The sequence below is a fragment of the Numenius arquata genome, chromosome 10 (assembly GCF_964106895.1).
Source record: "Numenius arquata chromosome 10, bNumArq3.hap1.1, whole genome shotgun sequence".
Classification (NCBI taxonomy): Eukaryota; Metazoa; Chordata; class Aves; order Charadriiformes; family Scolopacidae; genus Numenius; species Numenius arquata.
The window spans coordinates 299,541-326,758 of record NC_133585.1 but is presented as its reverse complement, the minus strand read 5'-3'; the positions used below and the strand labels follow the sequence as shown (position 1 = coordinate 326,758).

Genomic DNA, 27,218 nt, shown 5'->3' with positions numbered 1-27,218 from the left:
AGCACCATTTCTTGGAGATATGGCTCAAGCGTTCTATGTACATTTACTTTTTAAAGTGTAAACTTATGTATCAATTTAGCCAATAATTTGCATTGCTAGTCTTTGTCTTGTGCGTATAAAGATGGCTTTTAAGATGTGGCATGTCTATATTTTAAGTATTTCAATTTGCCCCATTTTTATTTTTCATTGTGAAAACGTCAGAAACCTCATAGTCTAATAATACCTCCCAGATCTGCTCATTTTGACCTTATTTTTTTCCAGTGAACAAATTACTGATGATTTCACATATGGAGCAATGTAACGAGTAGAAATACCTTGAAGCAAAGGGCTGCTTTGATGTAAAATAGCGTTTTAAACGGAAAGATCGAAAGGTCACTGAAGGCAAATCTGACACCCGTGGGCGGCTTTGTTCATGGGGTGTCTCCACATTCCCCCCCCTCCCCGCCGTGTCCCCGTCCTCCCCGGTCCCTGCCCGCGGCAGCGGCGAAGCTTCGCGGCAGCAACGAGCCAGAAAAGGCTGTTGCAGCCAAGAACCGCTCCCGAGCGGGATTCCGTGCCCGCGTCCTCGGACACACCGCAACCATGGGCAGCTCGTTTGTTAATTAAGGGAAATCGCTACCCGGCGCCTTTAAAGGTCCCCTAATAGAAAAGGGGGTGGAGAAGAGCGAAGACTGGTGTCTTTTTAACCTTGCTGAAGGACGCAGCAGTATTTATTGACGTATGCAAATAGCCAGGGGGAGGAGGAGGAGGAGGAGGAGGGTGCTTGGAAAAACAGGAACCAGAATCAGTTTCTCATTGCAGGGTGAGAGCTCTGAGTTCCGGTGTAAGAGAAAAGAGACGTGGCGAAATTGCTGTATATCTCTGCCCTATAAGTACATCTCTCATTTAGACTGAAGGGAAACAAGGCATCAAAAAGGGTGAAGCATCTTAAAAAATATTTTAAAGGCAATCGAGCTCGATCGAAGGTTACATATTCCTAAATGGGGGAGGGGGAAGATTACGGGTTTGCCTTGCAACTTGCTGTAGCATATCACTAGCAGTAAGACGAGATTTCTGGCAGGCAAATGATTAAAACAGCCTGGTTTGTGGTACGAATAACAATGTTAATAATCTGTCTTTGTGGTTTTTTCCCCTACTGTTTCAGCTGCGCAAACCATGCAGGATGATTTACTGATGGACAAAAGCAAAGCCCAGCCCCAGCAGCAGCGGCAGCAGCAGCAGCAGCAAGATCCAAACTCAGCAGAAGCCCCCTCTACACCCATCTCATCGGAGACACCCAAACCAGAAGACAACAGTTCAGTGACTAGTATCGGCACATCGGCTCCTTCCCAAAATAGCAAGGAGAAGATGCAGATGGAGTCTCCCATTTTGCCTGGCTTGAGCTTTCACCAGCCTCAACAAGAACCTGCAGCCGGCACCTCCTTGTCTCCCTCCTTCGGCAGCACCTGGTCTACAGGGACCACAAACACGGTGGATGATAGCTTTTTCCAAGGGATTACTCCAGTCAATGGAACAATGCTTTTCCAGAATTTTCCGCACCATGTCAACCCTGTATTTGGTGGCACTTTCTCGCCTCAGATTGGCCTAGCTCAGACTCAGCACCACCAACACCAACAGCAGCAGCAGCAAGCGCAGCAGCAGCAGCAGCGGAGGTCACCTGTGAGCCCTAATCAGGCACCTTTTGCCCAGAGAAATGCTGCTTACAGCCATCAGCCCATCATGACCAGCAAACCGTCTTCCTCCTCTGCCTCCTCTTCTTCCTCCTCCAGCTGGAATAACCACCAAAATGCCGCTTGGAGTACACCTTCCAACCCTTGGGGTGGGCTGCAAGCTGGCAGGGACCCTCGAAGGGCAGTTGGAGTGGGGGTCGGCGTGGGAGTGGGGGTTGGCGTACCCTCCCCCCTCAATCCCATTTCACCCCTTAAAAAACCATTCTCCAGCAATGTCATTGCCCCTCCGAAGTTCCCTCGGGCTGCACCCTTGACCCCCAAATCCTGGATGGAAGACAACGCGTTCAGGACGGACAATGGCAACAATCTGTTGCCTTTTCAGGTAAATGACTACATGTACCTTCTCCAGGGGGACAGCTATCGCCAAGTTGGTTTTTGAAGGGGTGTCTTTCTTGTTGCTGTTCTGAGAGGCATCTCCATAACTCACATTTGCATTGAATAGTCACCTTATATGAAAGAGTGGGGCTGATCCTAGGGAGAGCATACACAAATTCTGGCTTGAGGTTTACAGTCTTATTTTTGTTGTAACTTATTTTTAATTGTCATGGGGCTTTATTTGTTTGTTGTTTTCTGGGGGTTTTTAGCATCCAAAAAGTAGTAGCCTCCCTTCATGAAAAACAGGTTTAGCAGACCACATTCTGTTGGTGCTCTGTGTGTGATGATTTTTTTTTTTTTCATATTCTCCCATATGTGAGAAACAGGAGATGTTAAAATTGCTGGCTTCAGTTTTATAATTGGCATGTTAATTTTAACCAAAGATGCTTCTTGACCTGAAATCCGGTTAATTATTTTATCACCATTGAAATAACGACTTGTCCTTACGTCGCGGTGGGATTTAACAGGGAGTCTGTTCGCATAAGGTGTAACATTTCAAAAGCTGTATACATCTGAGATGTGCACCCTGCTGTTATATTCACACTGGATGTTTTGAATACATCTAGAAGCAGCGTGGGTGTGTATGGAAAGAGTGGCGTATCTGTCCTTTCCAGCAAGGAAATGCCTAGTACAATTGATGTGATTTAGAAATGGCAGGGAGGTATTGTATAAGATAAACCATTTTATGCTGTTCAAAATATTTGCAGAGAAAAGAGACAATAGGACACGACCTTCAGAGCCATATTGCAATGGAGTCTATTTACTAGCTAGATAGCTCTGAAATATTTAAAGCTGCAGTGCCCTTCACTTTTTTTTTTTTTATCTATGACGACAAAGCAGATCAATTGCAGCTGAAACTGGGCCACATAGAAGATTTGCAATTTTAATGCAGAATGAAACCTGTCATGGTGTGAAATCCATTTTAGGCTGAAAAAAGCAGAGCATACACTTGGGGCTCTATCGGTACAAGGTGAAGCGAGTCTCAAATTTCTTGTAGGTTAGCTTTTTTAGTCTTGGACAAATGTAAATTTTCTGTTTTGAAATACAGTGAAATAATTCATACATGCTTTCTCTTTAGGTAATTGGCTTTCTCAACAAAGTATGAAGTCTCAAACATTTTTAACTTATCAGTATGGTAAGACTAGCATCTAGATTGACACTTAGTATTTGAAACAAAGTAAAAAAAAATAATAAAAAAAAGCACACACACACACACCCCCCCCATGACTTTAAGAGATTGTTGAAGTAAAATACATGCATTCCTGTGCACTTTCCAGTCCCATTCAATGAGGGCACCTTATAGTCAGCCCTGAAATTTCATTTTGCTGCTTCATTCTGTTTAAAGGGAGAGTTGCTAATTTTTTATTGGCTCCCCTCAGTGAAGGAGGAGTGGCGTCTGGTGAAACTGCTGGTCAGTGTCTCTGTAGCACTGAAGTCTGGAGAAGGATTATGCTTTAGACACAATGTGCCTGGTGAAACTACTCTGTTGCACGAGCACAGCAACACAAAAGCTAGTGAATATAGCTCCCAGTCATTTTTTAGGAGTGGGAAATGTGTTTGAATTTACAATTATTCTTTTATTTAAATTGTCTACGTGTAAGACATTACAAATTCTGGTAAATTTGAATCAGTAGGGAAAACAACAATAAGTGGTCTTATTTCTGTGGTTTGGTTGGTGAGATACATCTTTAATGAATACACAACTTTATTCCTGTGACTGTAAATTGTCACAAATTAAACTAGCAGGTGTTTTAGTCATTGCCAGGAAAAAGAAAATAGTAGATAAATGTTTTTAAAGAAAAGTTCCTTTGATTTTAAAATTAAGATTTTGAAAAGCTAAGGTGTTAGCCAATATGTAAATTAGGAAACTTGATTTTTTTTTTTTTTTCTCTATGAGTTTAACCTGGTATTTTCCTGTTTAACTGAAAGCAAATACTTAGATTGCTCTCAGCAGTAGCTGGAATAACAGTCTGATTTCAGAAACTCAGAAAACTTGTGGGTTTTTTCCTATTAGGGTCTTTTTAATACAAACTGCGGAATTTTGTGTACAAGATTATAATCTGGGTTAATGTTGATTGCTCCTATACTTAAAAAATTGCCAAAGAAGTCTTGAAATATACTATCGACAGGAGGCAACTGTTTAGTTACATTGGTAAAAATGAAATTCAGATTCATATGATAGTTTAATATTTGCTGCCTGGGTTCTGATTCTTTTTCTTCCTCCACCCCTGAAACTGGGCAATCTGTTGACGTGGTTGACACAGTAAGTTCTGCTCTTCAGCACTATCAAGTAATTCTGGCAGGTTTATCCATGTACATCTGCCACCCTTCATAAATGAGTGGTTTTGATCTGCTGCAGAAATGCCTTTCAGTAAACTTGCTACCAACACGTTAATGCACATTAGCAAGTTCTTTGTGCTAACCCCTTCTTTTCTCTCATGTTGAGAGTATAAGACTCTTTAAAATTTGTGGTTTATATGTAATTAATTCCTTAATAAGATACGAAGCTTGAGATGTTCTAAGTAAAAAAATAAATAAATAAAAAAAATCAGTATGTTCAGCAGTTGAATTAACATCAATGATACCCATTTTTTTAATTCAGGTCTTTGCAGTGATCAAAAATTTTAAGCAGAAAAATTCTATAATGAAGGTTTGTGTTCTGAGTGTGTAATATTTGAAGACAGCTGATACTGAGCTACTGATACATCTACTTCTAGGGAAAAAATGTTGAATTTGAAAATGTTTCACTTAAGAACATGTATATTAGACACTGTGCTAGATTTCTTCATCCCCGAATTTGAGTAATACATTAGTGCGCCTTGTATGTCAAAACCCATTGACATCTGTCCCAAGGAGCTGTGCTGCAGGACATATCAGAACCTTTGAAATATCAATCGGTAGGAATTTTGTTGGTGTCTACCTTGCGATTGGTGTTGAAAGGCAGCTAAAAATGCTTTGGAGGAGACCTTTCATATACTTACTGACAAAAATTGATTGCACTGTATAAAAAAGGTTGAAGATACAAAGCTGGTGGTTGAAAGGGCAAAGAAAAGAAGCAGTAGGGAATGAAATGGAATGTAGCAAGTAAGAGTTGGAGGTAAGATCACAGGAATAAAAGTGTAACAAGGCAAGATATGAAATATAGGAATGTGGCCAGTTTGTTCTTGTGAATGTTCTTCAGCGTCTGAGTCGTTCAGGCGAAGGTCCTGTTGCGATTGTCATGGCAAGCAGTGTGTTGTGCCATTGTGCGAGGTGACCCTCATCCCTGGCATTCAGTGATTGTCCCTGGGACCAGGGTCTGGTTCCTGTTCACAGCAGAGTGGTGGGGCTGGAGAGAGCTATTGTCATCTCAGGCTTCTGAGTGCCTCCCAGAACTCTCTTTTCTTCCACTTGTCTCTGGTAAATAGTGTATTTCTTCTGGCCATATGAAGATATTGGGACACAGCTTTCGGGGTCAGGAGGATCGATAGTGCTTGAAATAGAAGTGCCCTCGGAAGCATGGGTAAGAAATTCTCTGTACAATGGAGAAGGCAGAGGAGGAATTAAATGTTTGGATGCCAGTATGCTAGTTAAGGAAGTTTATCTTATGGATTTTTCATAATAACGCTAAAACAATTTCCCAGAAATTGTTCAAGTTTTGCTGCTTTCCAAGTAATGTTCTTTAGAAACAATAAAAAATGCACAATTGCAAGTTTTAGATTTAAAAAATGCACAGCAATTTGGTGCTCTGGAAATTCTGGCATGTATCAAGTTATTCTTAGCAGCTTTACTGATAAGTGCTTCTCTAGCAGAAATTAATAAGGTTGTATTTATTGTGGATAAAGATAGTTTAAACATGCTATCTTTTGCACGGAGGCTGAGAAAGGTTTATTGGAGGAGGTGTTTGGTTTTTTCCTTGTTGATTTTAATAGGATTTAGTCTGGACCCCAATATTGCATACTTAAAATATAAATCCAAACATGCAGTGAGTTTGTGTGTAAATATAAGTATAGATGCATAAATATATGTTTGTATGAATGAATATATAGAATATGAATATACATGAAGAATATATGTGTATATATAAGTATATGTAAATATATTCAAATATATAAAAATATATATGAATATACATTTAGATACAGATACACTAATTAGTAATACATTACTAGGCACAAGTACTTTGTCATGTGTTGTACTAAGCACACTGTCGTTTGTTGGGTGAAATGAAGGATGAGGGAATGGCCACCACATAATATTTATAATTCCAGTATGATTTTTGGTTGATGATTAATAGACTGCTCCTTAAGAAGTGTCTTTCTTTAAACATTTGAAGTTCTTCAGGCCTGTGATACTAGCCCATACTTGGCTTTCTACACGCCGATATAGATTGATACTCAAAATAAATTATGTGCATACACACACATATGTATAAATACACATGCATATGGGTAAACTAATGCAGAATAATTTTTGTCTTCAAGTCATAGGGAAAAGAACGTTAAATACACTACTACAATTTTATAATGTTTGTGCGAAGTTCTTCACAGGTAGTACATTAGCTGTATCTTATTTGTCATAGTGCTGTTTCTTAACAACAATAATCTGAAATGCATATTATAATATCTCATACGTGTGTGTATGTTAAAAATTATGGCTGAATTAAAATGAGTCCAAGTAGTGGAACATTCAGGAGTGTAACAAATACAGTTTTGTATTTATGAGGAAATGAGTTTTACTGGCTAATACACTCTGGTGACTGTAATTTTAAAGTCTTTGCTAAAACAATTTTTTTTTCACAACTAGAAATATTTGTGTGCAGTAAGTCTATTTGAAGATTAATTTTTAAAGCACTGTATTTCATTATTGTAAATTTGATATTCTGGGCTCTAGCTTCTTTATAGTTCAGTAGGAAACCATACTTAGTGTTACTATTTCTTAACATGTAGGAAAAAGAAAAACATCTAATCTCAATTTTTCTTACGTGATGACACACAAGTACTGTCATCATGCAATGTTATGAACAAAAAAAAAAAAAGGACCTAGTTGTTGTGGAAGTAACTTAGTCCACTTTTCTTTTATGTTCTTTTTTTCTCTCCTCTCCCTCTCCTCTCCCTCTCCTCTCCCTCTCCTCTCCCTCTCCTCTCCCTCTCCTCTCCCTCTCCTCTCCCTCTCCTCTCCCTCTCCTCTCCCTCTCCTCTCCCTCTCCTCTCCCTCTCCTCTCCCTCTCCTCTCCCTCTCCTCTCCCTCTCCTCTCCCTCTCCTCTCCCTCTCCTCTCCCTCTCCTCTCCCTCTCCTCTCCCTCTCCTCTCCCTCTCCTCTCCCTCTCCTCTCCCTCTCCTCTCCCTCTCCTCTCCCTCTCCTCTCCCTCTCCTCTCCCTCTCCTCTGGTTTGTTTTTTTTTTCCCCTCTTCCTTTCTTACATGCTTCTGTTGTTATTATTAATTAACACAATAAGTAGCCTGATTCTGAATCTTAAAATATGAGAACGCATGCCGTGGTATCTCAGTAGTCTTCCTGTGTAACAGATACAAGCAATACATGCCATTCGAGCCTTAGTAGTTGTGAAGTATTTTACAACTTTTGTTAGATTTTAAATTTGATTGAGTTCTAAATGTGTGCGTTTTCAGGAACAGTATAGAAGAAAAAGTACAACTGTTTCATATTTAAAGTATGATGATTTGATCACTAATTACTTATTGATTGTTGTCTTGATTTTAAAGTAACCAACTGAATCGTAGGTAAGCCCTCAAGTTAGTGAAGGTGGAACAAAAGAGTGAGTTCAGTATGCACCTGATACTCTGAGCAACTCCATATATAGGCAGGACTTCCTTAAAAGCATTAAAGGTATTAGTATAGAACAATGAACCAAAAATTTTGTCTTAAATATTTGAGAAATTAATTATCTGACCTTCCTTTGGGAGGTGATATAGAAGGGAAGGTGAAGGGCACGGTAGTTTATTCTGCTATTCCCCTTCTTGCCCTGGTGAGGCCCCATCTGGAGCACGGGGTCCAGTTCTGGGCTCCCCAGATCAAGAAGGACAGGCAGCTGCTGGAGAGGGTACAGCAGAGGGCTACAAAGATGATTGAGGGCCTGGAGCATCTCCCTTATGAGGAGAGGCTGAGGGACTTGGGTCTTTTTAGTCTGGAGAAGAGAAGACTGAGGGGGATATGATCGATGCTTCTAAATGCTTAAAGGGTGGGTGTCAGGAGGATGGGGCCAGTCTTTTTTCAGTGGTGCCCAGGGACAGGACAAGAGGAAGTGGGCACAAACTTGAACATAAGAAGTTCCACCTAAACATGAGGAGGAACTTCTTTCCTGTGAGGGTGGCAGAGCCCTGGAAGAGGCTGCCCAGAGAGGTGGTGGAGTCTCCGTCTCTGGACACATTCAAACCCCGCCTGGACATGTTCCTGTGCAACCTGCTCTGGGTGGAACCTGCTCTGGCGGGGGGTTGGACTAGATGATCTCCAGAGGTCCCTTCCAATCCCATATCATTCTGTGATTCTTGGATCATCCCCAGTTTTCATTATTTTGCCCAAAGGCTGCTCTTGTGAATTGAATGTAAGAGGAAGACAGACCTGGAAAAGTGATGTTTTCCTGTTCCAGGTGATTTTCAAGAAGAAAATATGAGTTTCCTGAGTGGATGATGAACATCTCCATGTCTTAGAAGTGGGTGAAATAGCTCTTCTTTCACTAAGGTCACTCATGAGTGATTCCTGGCTGAAGCGTATCAAAGACAGGCTAAAAGATAGCACTGTTTAGTTTGAGGTTGTGTGGGGATCTTAAACTGTGTGCATCTGAATTTTGGTTGGACTGGGTAGACTACTGTGCTTTTAAAAACTTTTAAATTAGGCTGAAGAGAAAAACATCATATCAAGACCTTTGAGAGAGGCTCTAAGGCTCTGTGGCCTTTATTTGTTTTTCTTTTCCCTACTGATCACTTGAGATAGTGTTACAAGTTTGAAAATGCTATTCATAAATAAAAGATGCTTGTCCTAGAAATGTAATCAAAACATTATTCCAAATTGTGGCATAAACTCCCACAAGAAATAAAAGCCTCTACAATTCACTTTTTTTCCCAAAATAAGCATGTTGCTTTGATTTTGCTTTTGCTTTTGTCATAGTAACATGTAATATGTTAAGAAAAAGGTTAAAGACCTTTTGCATAATGGCAGTCAGCAGACTTCAGATAGAAAAAGTATCCCTTTTCTCCTTCTTTTCCCTATTTCCCCCCACTGTCTTCTCAACTCCCAGAAATCAATATTGAAAGGTTTTGAGGTATAACTGTTTGTTGCAATTGGCTGCTGAAAATGGAGCATCATATTTTTTAGGCATGAAAAAGGACTGTCTACTCATACTCTATGTCTTAAAAAAAAAACTAAACAAAACCACCCACCATGTTTTTATTGTCAGAAGATATCAAAAGCTAGGTAAAGAAATTCTGTATAATCTTCAAATGGGGGAAACAACAGAAGTCAGTGAAGTCACTGCCCTCTCCCGGGGGCGAAGGGACTGTGCCCTTCTGGCCTGTGGCCAGCCCAGGTAGGGGCTCTGTTTCGCAGGATGCTGCCAGAAGCGGTTCTTACCATTTCTCATCTCAACCTACTTTTCTGGTACAATGGGGGAGAAATAACATTTCATAAAGGGTAGAAAACTAATTCCTAATTAGGAAACTAATTCTAATTCCTGTTTACTCAGCATAAGGTTAGCTAAGTGTCCCTTTGGACTCTTTATGGTGCTATGTGGGCTAATAACTTCCCTCCTATAGGGAAACTTTATAAATGTCCACATGTATTTAGAGATACTTTTTTTTTTTTTTTACCTTCTAGCCAGCAACAAGAGTAAGTGGAACATGTAGCATGAGAAATAAACTATGCATACTTGAAAGCATTAGACAAATTTTCCATTTCCAGTAATATTACCATATTGTGTATAAATATATGCAAAGTACATCTCTATACATGTATATGTATAAGCAGTTCATTTTCTCCTGAAAACAATTGCAGTTAATTTTCAGTAACACCTGCTTTAGAACTACATTGACAAAGTAGATTTTGGTGTTATTGAGGTAATTTGCCTCTTTCATACTTAAGCTAAACCTACATTTTCAACAATGTTTAGACTTCTCAGTTTTTAGGCTGTTGTGATATTTTATACATTCTGTAACTAAATTTAGGGTACCATTACCATGTTTTGTTTCATTATTTCTTCTTTATTTAATTTCCTCTGTTTCAGTTAGTAGAAATTTACAAGTACAAAAGCATTGCTTTTAAGCATATTGTACATGCCGATAATAAGCAGGTGTCTCAAAGTAGTTAGCTGAATGTACTATTTTTGTATATAGAAATATATTTTCATTTGTGTAATCTTTTTATTATTACTTGTAAATGTTAGAATTTTAAAAAAGCATTTTGTGAAATGCCACAGGAACTTTGCTCGTGCGTCTTCAAACCTGGTCAACATTTTCATAAGCTTCAATTATATGATTTTGTCTCTTCCTATAAATTCCCGGTAGCATTTTTAAAACACAGCTATTTGATATCTTCCTTTTCCTCATTATTTGATGTGGATTTGTATCTTTATTGCATGCTTTTCAAACTCATCCCAGAGATAAAATTGACAATTTTTCTAAGATCTTATAGAAAAGCTCTGTGCTGATCAGGACAGATATTGATCTGCTTTGTCACAGCAGTGTTAGGAGAAGGGGTGGTGCGATTTCTATTCTACGGATGTAAGAGGCACAGAGTCTGGAGAAATAATTTTCTTCTCAATGTTCACTCTGAGAAGACTAAAAAGTTGGGGTTTTTTTTCTTAAATATTTAGCATATATAGCTCTTTGAAAGCAGAACATCCGTTCACTGCCTCTAAGTTTGCTGCTTGTGTAAATCTCAAATTAGGCACCAAAACCAAATTGTCACCTGTGAAAAGTTTTAGTTTAAGTTACGTGCCACGTACTGAGGAATGAAGAACTTTTAATCAGGGAAGAGAAAAGAAGCAAAATAATTATTTTGCTGAATTGTGAGACCTGCTTTTCCTTCAGCTGTCTATGTTGTCTCAGTACATCTTTGACATAGAACTTGTGTAAACAAACAGCCTCTTAATTATTCATAAGTACCACTGATGGGCACTGGATGAGACAGGGGTTTTATCAGAAAAATGGTTTTGAAATGTAGACAGCTATAGTTTATTTATGCAAAATGGTAGAATTTAAATTGCACAGGCAGTCCTACCCCTGCACTTCCTAATTTTGTTTGTGTGTGTGTGTATGGCTTTGCAAAATTTGCAAGAATTGCAGTTTTCTTTTAAATTTCCTAGAGCTTAAGTAAAATACTCAAGCAAAACCACAGATTCTGTTACTTGTTAGGATGATGACCTTCACATGATTCATCAGACAAGTTGGAGTCTTTTGATCAACTGTACAGATTGTTCTTGATTTAAGAAAGTTAACGAAAGTGATGCATACAGAGCACATGCTATCAGTGGGTTTCAGTTTTGGGTCAAGTGTGATTTTTGTGGACATGGCCCCTCTTTTTGTTTCATCCAGTCTTGAACTGTTCAACTCCACTCCTTTCAGACTTCCCTTCTACTTCTTTCTGTTCCTGCTTTTTGATCCCCTTTTCTACTGAGGCTTCTCATTTGAGTTGGCCTTCCCTCTTTGGCTTGAAGTTACGGGGAAGGCCCAATAAACACCTGCAGTCATAAACTGCAGTGTGTCCACTTTGTGAGAATTACTTCTGTGCAAACTTAATAGCATGAGGGGTTTTAAGTAGGTTTAAACAAATTCAGAGAGAATGGAGTTTTCAGAAATACTAGCTATAAGTTCCATATTTTAGAAATGTAGAAATTTTAACTAAGTGATAACTTAGTCTGAACGTGCTGAACTGATTTTCTTTCCCCATCTCCACACCCAGCTTCCAGAACGTGTGACTCGGGATGGATTTTCATACAGATTGACAAAAAACCCACTTCTGACACAGAAATAATGCTTTTCTCATTTTTTAACATGGATGGGTTTTATATAGCTAATTTTCTTTTATGTCATAATTGTACGTGGATGTTCCAGTGAAATTCATCTTTCCCACATGGAAGAATTATTGTGGGAGATGCTCATTTTAAGACAATTCACCCTAAAAAAGTTTTTGGCAACAGTGTAAGCAACTTAAAGCTGACCTTCTAATGAGAAAACATCACTTTGTAAAGTTGCCTATCTATAATGTATTATATTTCTGAACTAATCTCCTGTATATATAAGAATGGCTTTTCAAAACAAAGTAAGTCACCCACTGAAGTTTTCTTGGTTCTGTTCACAGGGTGGTAAGGGCTTTTTTTTGCAAGTAGGATTTATTTCCTAAAGGAAGTCTTTGATATTATGGCTTGTTATGGAAACTTGCTAAAAATAAAACATAGCGAACATTTTAAAACACTTGAATGGTAAAATACTCTTTTAGATTAAATAAAAATTCATAATTCCTCCTTGGAAGTTGCTGCTTCATTTTCCTTGAAGCAATGGAAATGTTTTAGGCTTTTACTGCTGTTCCTTGTTAGCTATCGGCAGGGGAGAAAAAAGATAAAAGGAAGGAGTTGCCATATTGTCTTGCATGATTATGCAATTCCTACCCAATAAGAACTAAAAAGGCCAACCCAGTGATTTTGACTTGATTTTGAAGGATAAAGTTGAAATAGTCACTATAACAAGATTATCACTACTGTCTAGTTTCTTTACACTGTATGTGTAAATAAACTAAATATAGGAACAGGAACTAGAACCACCATATTTTTATTCAGATTTTTTGTTATTTTTCAAATGTAGGGTTTTTTCAGTTATTTCTGTAATTTTCAAAGGTTTTAGTGGTTAGGCTTCATCTTTTACGTAGTCATAATGAAAACCAGCAATTTTTATCTATTTATGTGTATATTCTAAATCCTCGCTACAATGGGGGTGTGGGGTGTGTGGTGAAGTGTGAATTTCAGGGTTTTTACTTTTTACAAATTCTTTCTTAACATCCTAAAAGACCTCCTGGTTGTTTCTTTAGTCTTAAACTTACTGTGTTTATCTCTTCTGCTAGCCTCAGATTTCTTCCGCCTCTATCCTTTTTTATAAAAAAACCACCCACCCACCCAAAACCCCCAAGTTGACAGGGTCTTTTTGTTTCCAGATTTTACTTTTTGCTGTTAAAATCAGTAATCATCATAATTGACTAAAATTTTCTCACTGGAATCTGTGAAATGCCATTTAATTTTAGTTACATGTCATACAATGTATGTAACAAAGAAGTCTTACCCTGAAAGCATTCAGACTGTTAAAAAAAGGCATGGAATGGGTGGATAGTATTGGAGCTTGGGCCAAGTACCGTTGGACCATCTTCTCAGCTATGCTGAGTGTTATCCTTCATACAGATGTTTTTACTTTCACCTGGGATGGTGCTCTTCTATGGAATTTTAGGTTTATTTTTTTTATGCCCTATTTTTAAAACTGCTTTTTCTGATGGTATTTAAAATAGCCTTTTTTACAAAAATTATGTTTAGTTTGCCTTACAAAGTTGCTCTATTAAATTAGAATATCTAAGAATGATGCATTGCAAGATGCTTTATTAAATGTTAGAACATCACAGTTTTTCAAGCCTGGCTTCCATGACATGATCATGATCATCTAGTCATTCTTTTTCTCTTTTCTATTTCTCTTTTTCAAATGTTTCCATTTTTTGTCTATTAATCTAAAAAAAGATTTAAAAAATCAGTCTGTCCAGACCATCCAATTAAGTATTAAAAAGGCCGTGTTAAGTTAAAAAAATTTGACTGGAAAACTTAACCCTTATTTGTAAGAAACTACTTGTGCTTTAGTTCAAGTAATGTGTTTTTCTCATGTTCAGTAATCTTTTTTTTTTTTTTTTTTAAATCTCATATGCAGGTATGAGAAGCTCTGCTTTACTTGCTCGAAGCAGTCTGTGCTTGTATATTACTGGTAGTGCATTGATTGAGGTGCAAGAGAGCTTGTATCTGCTTAGTACATCAGGCAGACACCTAGAATGCAAAAGACACAAATTTAAACTTCTTTGTAAAGTTTATTATGTGTTAAGCAGCCAGAAATAAGGTAGAGAATTAGCAACATGTGATAGTCACAAAATGTTATATGACCTTTCAGCAGTCAACAGGTCATACTTAAATTCTGAGAAACCTTAAATCTATTGTATTAAGCTCCCGTGTTCCCTGTGATCTCACAAGGAAGTGTTTTCCAGACCACTGCTCAGCTTTTGTAGGCAGATCCTTTAATGCAGTATTTTACTTTGTGAAGGAGACTTGTTAAAAGCATTAGTGAATTAACTTGCAGGTAGCTAGTGTTACTACATGACCTTTACAGTAACTGTACATTTGTAAGGGTTAATAAATGATTCATGTATTAACTTATTTTTAGGGTCCAGTATATTAACTGATGGCTTGTAACCAAATCTAATACCATCTATGGATGTATTTAGTAACCATTAAGATGTATAACAATTAAGTCTGTCAAATGTTTATAACATACTTCATGGTCTTGAAATCTTCTTTGAGCTTTATAAAGTTTATAAAGATACGTTTTACTTTTAAATTATGATTACCATAACAGTCTGACCTAATACTTCGTCTCGTTAAATAATTCTCTTACTCATGTATTTTTTCTAGGATCATATCGTTTCTTCGTGTGTCATTTAAAAAAAAGCAACAAACAAATTGAAAACAGTGAAACCTCTTACAATAACAAAAAGGGCTTTTCTTAAAACTCACGAAGCCGTAAGTAGCAGCTAACTCTGCCACAGGAAGACTAAGGCAGAACAAGAGGGTGGAGGCAACAAAAGTCAGGGATAAGAAAAATAGCATTTTTATAATACAAAATTAAAGTGAAGTTGTGGTTTGTCATCTTGGATTATATGAAAATATACCCGTTCACTTTCTGTGGATGAGAATTTCTGCAAATAAAATCCTGCAAACTTTAGGCTGGGTTTGACAGTCCTGTGCCAAGGTTCCACAGCTTGGTGGCTCCTATGCTTTACACTTGGCTGCTAATAAATGCAGCTGTACCTGCAACTTCCGAGTAATAAAATCAATCCCAATTGTCAGCAGGGTTTACAAGTAATGTTTGGATGCAAGCTTCTGCATCCAGTCTCACCTCCCTTGTCTAAACAGGAACACGCTCCTCTGATGGTTTCACAAAGTAGAAATAGTAGATTACTTGTATAACAATTTTTTCTTGTTAGGCAAGGGAGAAGTAACTGATGTCGTGTGCACCATTTAAAGCTACTTGAAAATGGACTGTAGTAAATTTTGCAGCTTGTTTGCAAGGATTCACTTTCTAGAGAAACTGGAAAGTTTTCTTGCTATTTCACTTACATAATAGCCTTGTTTGAATATAAACTTGGACTGGTCAAGGTTTCAAAATATGGCTCAATCCTTGGCACCATTGGGTGTATAGAGGAAGGGAATAATTTAAAAGAACAAATACAATGAAAATAGCTTTTTTAATGAATACAGATGTGGATAGATGCAAAAAGCAACCCTACTAGAAGTGTCATTTTTCATACAGCCTGCAATTTTGTTTACCTTTTCATATTTAACATTTATAGTTGTGGTTTATAATTGTCCAGAAATTAACTAATAAACTCTTTTCTTTCTCCTTTCTGTGGCCTTCTCTCTGGTTGATGAGGTCTCAGTTTATAGGGAAAATTGAGTCCTTGAGGTCATGACCTTGTAGTTAGTGCTATTAAATATCATCCTGCTTTGCTGCAGTTCTTCAAATTAATTCAATTCTTCCTGTGTCATGAGGTGATCTCCTCTGTATTGATATCCTGTAAATACTATTAGCGTATTCCTACTTTAATAACCAAAATTATTGATAAAATTGGTCTGAAGATTTGTCTTTATGAAACTCCATTAGTAACTTTTCTTTAGCAGATTTCTCTGTTTAGCACTATCATTTCTTTACCTTTTTGTCATTTTCTTTCTTGCCTGAGTTGCACTAATTACCATTTTTCCCACTTAGGTAGGTAGTTTTCTTGTAGCACCATATGAAACGCTATCTCGAAGTCCTTTTAGATCAGCCATATCCTAGTCTTTCAAGAACCAGAAATCATACTTTTCAGGTTATTGCATCATTAACGTATGATGGTCCATTATCTCTGATTTTTATTTCTTAAAGAGAAGACATCCCTGAATTTCAGTCATGGATAGACCTGATGTCTATTAGTGAACTGGATAAATGATACAGCTCCATCTCTTACTGTTTACCTGTCTCTACTGTTCACCCTTGTTTACCTGATTTTCCCCTCTGTATGTGACAACTGATTATGGAGGGTATATTATTTTCTCCTGACTTCTTCTGATAGGCTTTTGTTTAATTCTTTTATCAGTCCTGCTAGACTTCTTTGGACATTCGTTGTCTAAGGTATTCATGCTGAACTTTTTACGATTTCCCTGAATGTACTTAAGTGGCTAAAATCCTGGTTCTTATAGCAACATTTCTTAATATGCCTTTGGTCTTTATTGCCTTGTATAAAAAGGAAGATTCTGTTGCAAATCAGGTAGGCTTTTATCTCAAGACATGTTCCCTCTCTGGAGCTATCTTTACTAAATTTGCCATGTGCTAAATCAGTTTAACTCTTATAATGTAAAAGGAAAGTGTTTTTCTTGCTCCTGTGCATATCCTTTCCAACTTCTGTGAGGAGTTACATAAAGAAGGTTTCCTTTTGGTTAATTGCCTATTCATACATGTACTTGTATAACTTGCATGTGATTTCTGAATTATTCTAATTCATCAAATCCAATTGTGCAGCAGTAAGTTGAATGTGTAACCCCTAACAACACAAAAATGCTTATGGCTTCTTCTAAGAGGAAGAGACATCTATTCTGGTTATTTTTCAAGGTTTTAATGTAAGTAGTCAGGTATCTTGTACATAAGACAGTTATTCTTTTCCTCATACCTTGTATGCCTTTAAGCCCCTTGGGTAATAAAAGACGCAAGTATGCATTGTGTGATTCAGTTGCTATTTTAATATATTTATTATATGAAATAATATATTTAATATATTAATCTTGAATTTGTTACTAACCTGAAATTTTTCATACATGAGATAATTCAGTACTTGCAACTGAAAAAATGCCTTCTTTGTTTACAAAATTTGATCTGAAATGGAATTGCTTGCGTATGATAGATTTGAAGTGTTGCTTCTAAATAAAACATTATTTTGGGCTGGGATTTTTTTCCTCCCCTTCTGCCCTTCCTTGCTCTAAGTGGAGCTTGATGCTATGAGTGGTCCTTGGACTGCTACTCCCTGCTGTTTCCCACCTGTTCAGTTGCATATAGGCAGCCTTCAGTAACTTTGAAACTGAACAAACAGTTAATAGCAAATGTTCTCAAATCAAAATTTCAAACATAATGACACTTTCAGAAAAGGATTGCCTTGTATCCCAGTGGCTACACAAGAGTCCTCAACAAATGTTTAGAAGTAGGTGCACAGCTCGAGAGAGCCTGTAGTCCTCTTTCCCTTATGTGAAGGTGACTGTGACAGCTTGGGATTCCATGATAGATTATGTCCTTGATGAAGTCCCAGGATGGAGACCACTGGCTGCCTAACTATTCTCAATCCCCATTAGGAAGAAGCTGGCAGAGTGTATTTTTGTGTGTACCTCTTTAAAGAAGATTTTAGATTCTTGTTCCACAATTTGTCATGTGTATTAATCATGCTGTAATAATATAAAGTCAGGACTTGGACAACTTTAGTAATTAAGAGTATATGGCAGCTAATAGGTTAAATATTTTCTTTAAATCCTGATGGATGCAAAGCAACATCACATTGAAAAGGTGACCTCCTTGTCTCCTGCAGGAGCTGGTTTCCATTGGGAGTGACTGGGGCCTGGTTTAGGCCTGTGAGTAAATAGTGGTAAATGATCCCACTTATGCACCCCCACTCCTCCATTCTGTACTGAACAACTGTCCCCACTATACTTAGCATTTTCTTAGTTTGCTTTTAAAAGTAAAGGGCACTGAAATGGTAAAATTACTGTCCTCTGTAAAGGTAGTTCTCCAAACCAGTAGGGGAAGATCTTGTCCTGTATGAACAGATGAAATGTCTTATCTTTTTTTTTTTTTTGTTGAAAATATCTATCTGGAGTTCCGGCACCTAGAAGCTTATTTGCTCAGGAAGCACTATTTCCTTAACAGGAATATAGCAGGAGTCTGACCTGAAATATGCCAGTTAGATATTATTTTAGTCTCGTTGTTCTTAAAAGCAATGAGTTTAGGTGAGAGACAATATTTTGTTTGTCATAAGGCTTAAACATTTCAGTGGCGCTTTTTTTTTTTAACCTTACCAATATATCCCATGTCACTGATGGTCAGTAACCATACACAAACCCACTGTTTCTATGTCAAAGAAGTCCTCAAGATTACTTTATTGTAGTGACCACAGTAAATGCAGCTACTGAGCAATGGTGCTCAGACATCTGTTTGACAGTTATTACTTGTATTCTTTTCTCTCTCCCATTTTGTCCCATTACCCTATAATATCCAAAGACAGACTGCTTCCATTGTAAATCTTTCTGAGACAATAGCTTCCTTATACAATATCTCTCTACTGTCTTTTACATTATGCAGTCCACTCTGTGGAGTGTGATCGTTCAGATCTTCTCGTGCCATAGCACTCCTAACCCTCCCTTCTCCTCTCTTTGCAGCCTTTGCATCTTTGTAGTGCCATCATCTTGTGACTTGAGGTCTGCACTTGACTCATGCTGATGTAGCTGGCAAGGTGTTCTTAGGTCAGTGTTAGTTTTTCCTTGCTATGGGACACAGACACTGTTCTACTGAACAGAGTGGTAGAAAGCAACTTAGCAGTGTTGAACTCTGCAGCAGAGCAGTGAACCAGTTAAATTATGTCATTTTAATAGCTCAAGGGCATCATGAATGGCCTTGTAAATTCTACTGCTGACATCTTTTTTTTTTTTTCCACTTGCTTGTTTTCGTGAATTGATTATCATCTTGGGTATAACTACTTTAATCCTGTATTTTGCAAGTATTAGAACCATTTGTTACTGGAATCAGTAGCTATAATAGAAAGTGGACACATCAGCTTTTTGAGATGCGTTCAGCAGCAGACCTGATGAGCAGATTTTTATCTAAAGCATCATGTTGAACAAAATATGACTACAGATAAATGCTGTCAGTGAGTGCTCACTCAGTTGTAATGTCTGCAGATCATTCCCTACAGTAGTGTAATGGGTGTAAGAATAATAGCTGTTTTGTAGGTTCTTTTGGGGTTTTTGTTGTTGTGGGGTTTTTGTTTGCTTGGGTTTTTTAAACACATTGTTTAATTGTTTTGATGGCAAAAGGAAGATGTTTGAAATATTAAATGTATTATATTTCTCTTTGCTGTTAATAAACAGTGTTCCCTATTGGAGCATTAGGTTAGGTGATTTAAGGATTTGACTTGGTGCTTTACTATCTTTGAATCTGAGGTGGATCATGTATCATGTACACTTGGCGTATTATAAAAATCTGTATTGGAAGAATAGCTAAGGATGCTTCAAAGAACACAGTAAATAGGCTATTGCTTACTCAGGCTCTGATGAAAGAAATGAACGATTTAATATAGAACAAGAATTTTTTTTTTAATGCCTTTTTTATTTCTTTTTTTTTTTTTTTTTTTTAAATCCAGTAGGGCCATATGGTAGGTTCTTCCCTGCTACTCCAAAACATGAGTTGCCTAAAACAGGGAAACAGCTAACGTATTCCTCTGTCCTGCAGCTATGACCTCTATTTAAGAAAAAGCAGGGTAAATTCTGTTCCTTTCTTCCCTGCAGTTTGCCAGCAAATATTGAATATTCAGTAACTTGTCAGGATATTCCGTTTAAGTGATTATGATGCTAAGTCTTATGGCTATAAATCCTGAATATTTTAATGAATATTTTGAGCATGTATTAAGTGCATACAAAAAGGGAATCTCATCTTAACTGCAATGTAAGATGACCTTTAAACTGAATAATATAATGTATATTAGTTTTTGTAATTCTATATAGTGCCTGTTGTATCTCTTCCTATTTATGTGCTTTTTAGTTCATTTAGAAATAAAAAATGCAAACACTTCATGGAAAGATTTTAGTTTTCTTGTAATATTTTAGAACTCAGAATTTATAAGGGGTTAAAGTTTGAATATAGCACTTACCTTTGTGGAAAAATTGCTTGAGTAGGTAAAGTTTCAAGGCTTTTGGAATCAGTCTGAGTTCTTGAATGTTAGCTATGAAAGTTTAAATAACACAGACAAGATGATTAAATATTGTTAACTAGAGTCCTGAAATGTTATTTTTAAAATTATATGGAAACGTTTCTATAACCTGTATATAGTTAGATATTATTTTATATTTGTATTGAACTTACTTATTTTTCTTATAAGCTTTTTGAACAAGCTTAAAAAAGAATAAATCACCTTTTGCCCAGTGAACTTCTGAACATCTCTGAAAGTGAAATGTGCTGTAGTTGGTAGTGAGAAAAGACAGATGTATGAAAAGTTGATGTGTTTCTTCTGTGGTCATTCCAAGAGCAATAGTAAAGTAAGAAAACATTCCCCTTTTTGTTCCAGTAAGGGAACATACTAAATCTGGCTTAGTTTAATACTATCCAAAATTAACTGGGAAGATCAAAAAAGAAAGTGGAATTAAAATAAAATTCCATTAAGACTTAGTACTAGCAGCTCTGCTGTAATGTTCTTTATCATAGGCATAGACAAATTTACCCTGTTTTTCCCTCCAAACCTACATTTTATGCCTTATTTGTTTTGTTCTATTTTATATTTTTATGAAATCCAATATAAGGAAAAAATTACTCAGATATCTGGTTTTTCTAGTTCTGCATGCATCTGTTGTCAGTCATGTTGCCATTGGCAGCACTCCAGCATCAAGCTGCAAAGGAAGGAACACTTGCTATTTACAGGTTTTTGATTCTTTGGCAAAGTGATGATTTTATTTTACCATGTGACCGTATTCCTCAGATTTCCTATCTTTTGAAAGATTTATTATTATTTTTAATAAACTTTACTGAGACTGCAAGTGGGATTGCCTCACAGCTGCAACGGCTCGGGGCTAGGACTTCTCCATGAGAATTCAGAGCTTGTTCACGTGCACCATCGTGGCAGATCGAGCCTGTCCCAAGCCAAACTTCCGCAACATATTTTTGCAGTTGCTGGTTTTGCTGCTTTAGATTGGGATACTGAAGCGAGACAAACTTGTTTTCCTGGTGTTCTTAGTAATAACCTCTGCTGCAGGTGCTTGAGCAGAGTGAGCCCAGTTTAACACAGTGCTGGCATTTTACCCTGTATTTATTCAAAGCTACGCTCCCATTGACTTCACCTTTTGTTGGCAGCTCTCAGCCATCCTGTGCAGCCAAAGCCAGGTTTACGTCGGGCACAGGAGAATGAAATGCAGCGGTGACCACAGGGAAGAAGTTTGCATTGATAGGAAGGTTGTTTAAGCCATAAGAATTTTAGCTGTTCCCCAGGATCTCGTCTCTTCCTTCTGATTGAAACGCTACATGTAACGTCCCAGAATCTAGTCAGTAGAAATGCTGAGACTTCTGTGAGCCTAATTGGAATTTTGGTGTTATCCTGGAAACAGTTAATGGTTCTGTGAGTGGAGGTCGTCTTGTTGCTCAGCAGAGCTGGTCTGCCTCGTGCCACATGCTGGTGCAGGAAGCTTGAGAATCTAGGGCAGCATGGAGATGTAGAACACAAATAAGTTACTGAAACTGAGATATTGTTCAGAGTGTGGGAATCGCTCGAAAGCTTAATAGGAAATCAGTTTGCAGATGGCCTGAAATATATAGACACAGGGAAACGTGTCTTTGGAAGGGTCTAGGTACCTGAGATTTTGCTGCTTGCATACTAAAAAAAATAGGCAGATCGGGTGTGTCTCTCAGCTCAGTGTGTATTTTATGCTACAAATGCAGATGACCATGCCGACAAGGATTCAACACGTGCGTAAGTACATGGTTAAGGATTTTGAGTATGGATGATAGCTAGGCTTGGGCAACATGTATTAGATTCCTGACGTGCCTTCTCAGTGTAAAACTGTGACAGTAGTTTAATCAGTTAATGGTCAAGTGTCTCCGCTGCAGAGACAGAAGAAAAAGATACATCTTCAGTTTCTGGAGCAAGGTACGTGTTCTCCATGTCTCTGCTGTGGAATATGTTGGTCATTTCCTTTTTGAGTTCATTAGTTCCATTTACTTTGGGCTGCCTGTTCAAGCTGAAAGAGGTAGTGAGGAAGCCAGGCTGTATTATAGTCCATTTAACACCTATTGTGGCCCCAGCTATAGATCTGGTCTTGACTTTGCCATCCATAATGTAGTCATATGTTCTTTTCTCATTCTTTACCTTTCCCTTTTACCAGTAAAGACACGGCTTGTGTATCTATTGGGAGGGAACAGAAGTAGCGCTAGGAATGCCTTGTCCTTCATGCCCATGCTCCGGGTATGAAGGGGGCAGGACTAAATACTCCACATCAAAGAGTACGACAAAGCGAAAAAGTTCTTTTGATTTCCAATGATACACACCATCAATTACGTACTTCAGGCACTGCTAAGTAATCTTTTTTTCATAATTAAGATAACCCTTGACTTTAAGAATGTCTTTTCCCCTCCTGGAATTTGCTGACCCACTGATTACACCTCAGCCATCTCCTGGAATAAGCAATCCAGGCATCTGTCCTAGAGCTAAACAGACCTCTTCAAAGCACTGGTTTGATTCATTCCTGGAGCTGGTTCATTATGTGTATTGGATGGAGACTGGACACCTCTGAAAAATTACTACGGTTGTGCAATTAAAGACTAGCATAATACATATGCACAAAAGTGTAAAATACAGGTAAAATGCAAATGATTGTATTTTCTCTTTTTATTTTAGTGTCTTGACTTCACAGTTATTTTTTGGCAAAGTTGCTATTTGTTTGGTTTTTTTAAATTAATAGATTATAGACACTGTATTTTGTGATATTTTTAATCAGCCTTAGAAGTAAGATACTTTAAGGTAGAATGTTGATACCCAACTTCAACTGGAGGTCCATTTTACTTTGAGATACTTCAAAAATCTGATCCTGTGTATGGATTTGTAATTTTCACTATGCTTAACATACACACTTTGAGGAAGTCTGTGTCAGGGATGAACATATAGATAATGGCCAAGGGCTGGCATTTAAAGCTCTGGGACCCATATCTTCTCGAAGAGTTGTTATTACTGAGCTCTTTTTCTTTCTTTCAAGACTAGAGTATTGTAGGAACTGATAAAGGTTGCCATGTACATGAGAAGGTAACAAGGAAGCAGCTACCGTCTGTACACAGCAAAAGCACAATTCAGTATGGGCAGACTGGACTTAATCTTGTGCTGACTTAATGATTGCTGTGTAGCCAAAGGCAGTGCCTTGTAGCTGGAGGTTTCTCTTTTGTCCATAATGTAGTTTATCTAGGTAGGTCTTAGGATCTTTGTCTTTTCTAGAAGATCCCAGTAGATTTTCCAGACTTGCTGGATTTTCAAACTGCTTTTTCAAGCATGTTATTCTGCTTTGTCATTCTGTAGTTTGTTTTGATTTCCATTCATGGTCCTAGTCCCAGAACTTCCTTGCAAAGTTCTCATGTGCTACTAAGGACCTTTACGAATTGTTTCCATCATTGGGTTTGCTTGGCAGTAGGTTGGTTGCCTGTGGAAATGATGCAAAAGGCAAATCTGGGAGGTGAAACAGTATCAGTTCCCAAAACCAGGAAAACCTGTTCATGCTGAGGAATAAGGAGACTGTCCTGTGCGGGTGTATGCAGAAGCACCATGGTTCTTGGAAGAAATTGCTGAATTTAGGAAACAATCTTCAAATCTGCTGAGCACAAATGAGTTACTACTGAAATGAAGGCTACTAATAAAAATGGTAGTAGCCTCTTTACTTAGGAGCTAGAATGTTAGCCATGGCATGTCTGTTTTATCACCAACACTACAAAATCTGTAGTCAGCATGCATTACACTTATGCACGTGCCACAACATTCCCACAAAAGTCTGTTGTGTCTAAATTTCCTTTACTTAATTTAGCTTGCTCAGTACTATAGTGGGAAGTGTTATAATTGCCTAGGTAAAGGGATTTGATTAAATTGGTCTTCCTGTATCCCATGTAGGTCTAATTTCATCTTGAAAATATATTGCAGGTTCGTACACCCCTTAAAAGGTTAGAAAGATCCTACATTCTGACAAATGTAGGATCTGCCCTGTATAGGCTTGCCTTTGACGCGATGATTTTTTTTTCTCCCTTTTTCACATGCATCCATGTGCACAGCTCTAAACCAGGGAGTTTTAGAACAAAGTAGGACCTCCCTACTTAAGATATGACATGTTTATCTTAATAAAGGACAATTAAATTCAATTTGTAGGCTGTGTCCTCTTCTGAACTCACTCCCTCTGGTTCTAAGACTGTAATCTCAGGAATGTTTAATGCTGGAATAAACTATCATTGTGGCAAAAGCAGCAGTCCTGCCCTTCTGTTCTCCCGCCAGGTTGGTTTTGCCAGCTCAGTTCTGCGCCAGCTGAGCAGTAACTCTGCTGTACAGGGGACTGATCCGACTGAAAAATACTTCCCATCCCTATTTAGGATATAGGCTGTATGTTTGCTTTCATACTGGCTTTTCAAAAGGATGCCCCAGTTAGTACTGTAACACCTGACCTCCTTATGTGCTCACAGTACAGATACATAAAATGTATTTAAAAGGAACAAATAAAAAAAGATGACTAAAACTCGTGCTTTGAGGGAATAAAATAGATCCTATTTAATCAAGTTACTAATATATCACAAGAATGGATTTTTTTTTTTTTTTTAACATCCAAGTGACACTTTTTCTTTTCAATCTAGCCTTGCATTTCTTTTAAGAAAGTGAATGTGAAATAAAACAAACTCTTTTCTCCTACTACATACTACCAAGCAGTGGGTTGTTTTAACCAAAATAAAATTTTCTGTTAGGAAAAAAAATTACCTCAGGGTTTTGGTTCTTTGGTGTTTTGTTTGTTTGTTTTGGATTTGGCTTGGTTTTTTTTTTTTTCAATATCTATTTTAGTTTTCCTGGGCATAAATTTTATTTTATACTCCATGTGTATTGATCCACTTGGATAGGTGAACAAGTACTCTTTTAAATACAGTATACAAAATAAATACAGTATACAAAAGTTGGCATTGTAATTAGCTGTAGCAGACACAAAAATCATCAACAACGACAACTGAAAATCAGTGAGCTCGTTTGAACTTCAGTACAGCTTCTAACAGAAATCAAGTCTTATACTTTGGACATCATGTTTGCAAAAAAATGCTTAATAGATTAAGTAAATGTGAAGAAAATAATGCTAGTCCACTTATAGAAAATACAAAATTAGCATGTTGGAGAAGAGACGTTGGATCTTCAGTGTAGTGTAGGCCGACTGGGAATATGAGATTTTTGGCAGTAGGAAGATCTATATTTCAGGGCTTCTTGTAACAGCAAATTTTTACTAGCAAGTGTATTTATTTGAATTCCAGAACAGGAATATTGAAAGAGAGCTTAATTATACCAGTGAACATATTCTCTCCTTTAGTTTTATTTAAAGACAACCTAAGAAAAAGAAGATTCAAGAGAAGTACTTACTACGACAAAACTTGTGTTACGTTTTCTATGGATGCTGCTGCTGCTTGTCTGAGGATTTTAAATTTGGTTCTTTCAAGCAGGAGGATGATCTTATATTAACCAGCATGTGGAAAACATTGTTCCAGAAATTTTGGGGGCATGTTACAATGAAAGTTTCAGTTTGCACAGTAGAATGTTATACCACTCTTTATTAATTGTATCATAATACAGTGTACAAAGAAAAACTGCTATCTTTTACATACTTGTGCTTTACCTTTTTTTTTAATGATAGTGATAAGATTAAGAAAACTAATGTTTTTTAGAAACTGTCTGACTACAACAAGGGGACCATTCTGTTACGCGGTCCCATTGCATACAGTACTCTACATACCTGGGCATGGGGAGATTGTTCCCTCCATAAGATTTTTCCTGAACTTTGAAACTGCTTATTTTCTTAGGCCTGCTGTATGTTGCTTGTGGGGTTTTTTTTTTTTTCTTTTTCCCTTTTGCTTACTAAAAAAACAGACGCTGAAGTACATTGAATTAAGAATGAGAGATTCAAACAATACAAACCAACGCTTGCTCAGGTTTTTTGAGTGCCCTAGTCTGAAATGTTGCATATTCTATCTTGCTGTTTATGTTGTCTTGCATCTAGTGTACTTGCCTTAAACCTGTGAGATTCATGTTAGACATTTGAGGAATTACTTAGTACTTTCTGGAACAAATGTGCCTGCTGGCATCTTGAGCGTTGCTTGCTTCTGCTCTGATGTTTAGGTGGCACTGTGACAGAAGGCTGGTGATGAAGCTGTAAAACAAAAATCTCTGAACTCTGAACCAATTTAACTTCTCCAGTGTGAACATTAATATTGCTTTATTTCTAAGTTCTTATTTAAATGATAATTTTTAGAATTAACTATTGTTTGTATATATATATATTTTTTTTTTTTAGAAGAATTGAAAAGCCTCTCTGCATAGCTGTACTGGTGAAACCAACAGTAGAAAAATGAAGGGTATCATTTTAACAACTGTAGGCTTCTATTTGTCAATTTTTTTGTAATATAAAAAATTATATCAAGAAGAAATGTAGATTTGGATGCTGGAGTTTTGGAAAATAAGAAATGAGCCTGTGTTAGAAAATTATTTTTTCTATAACAGTCTGTCTCTTTTTTTTTTTTTTTTTTTCTTTTTCTCCTTCTAGGACCGGAATAGGCCCTATGACACTTTTAACTTGCACTCTTTGGAAAATTCCTTAATGGATATGATAAGGACTGATCATGAGCCTCTGAAAGGTAAACACTACCCTCCCAGTGGCCCACCAATGAGTTTCGCTGATATAATGTGGAGGAATCATTTTACAGGTTAGGAATATTCATATGTCCATGCTTGCTTGGTGTTTAAACAAAAATCAGCTTTTCAGTATTGCTGTAATCTTTTGCTAATGAGTTGTCAGTTATGTAAAACTTTTTTCCCATCTTAACATAATAATCCCTACTGT

General features: G+C 37.4%; 1 protein-coding gene across 3 annotated transcripts in view; it reads left to right on the top strand.

The window, feature by feature from the left end:
- Positions 1-794: 794 nt before the first annotated feature.
- Positions 795-27,218, top strand: part of CPEB3 (cytoplasmic polyadenylation element binding protein 3) — an 86,523-nt gene continuing 60,099 nt past the window's right edge. Inside the window, exons 1-3 of one of the 3 annotated variants that reach the window (XM_074154226.1) lie at positions 795-917; positions 1,145-2,052; positions 26,922-27,081. In XM_074154226.1, coding sequence (XP_074010327.1) covers positions 1,156-2,052; positions 26,922-27,081 — 1,057 coding nt within the window. In that variant the 5' untranslated portion in view covers positions 795-917; positions 1,145-1,155. Of the gene's footprint in view, positions 918-1,144; positions 2,053-26,921; positions 27,082-27,218 lie in introns of those variants that run through there. The other 2 variants (XM_074154228.1, XM_074154227.1) reach the window with 2 other exon arrangements.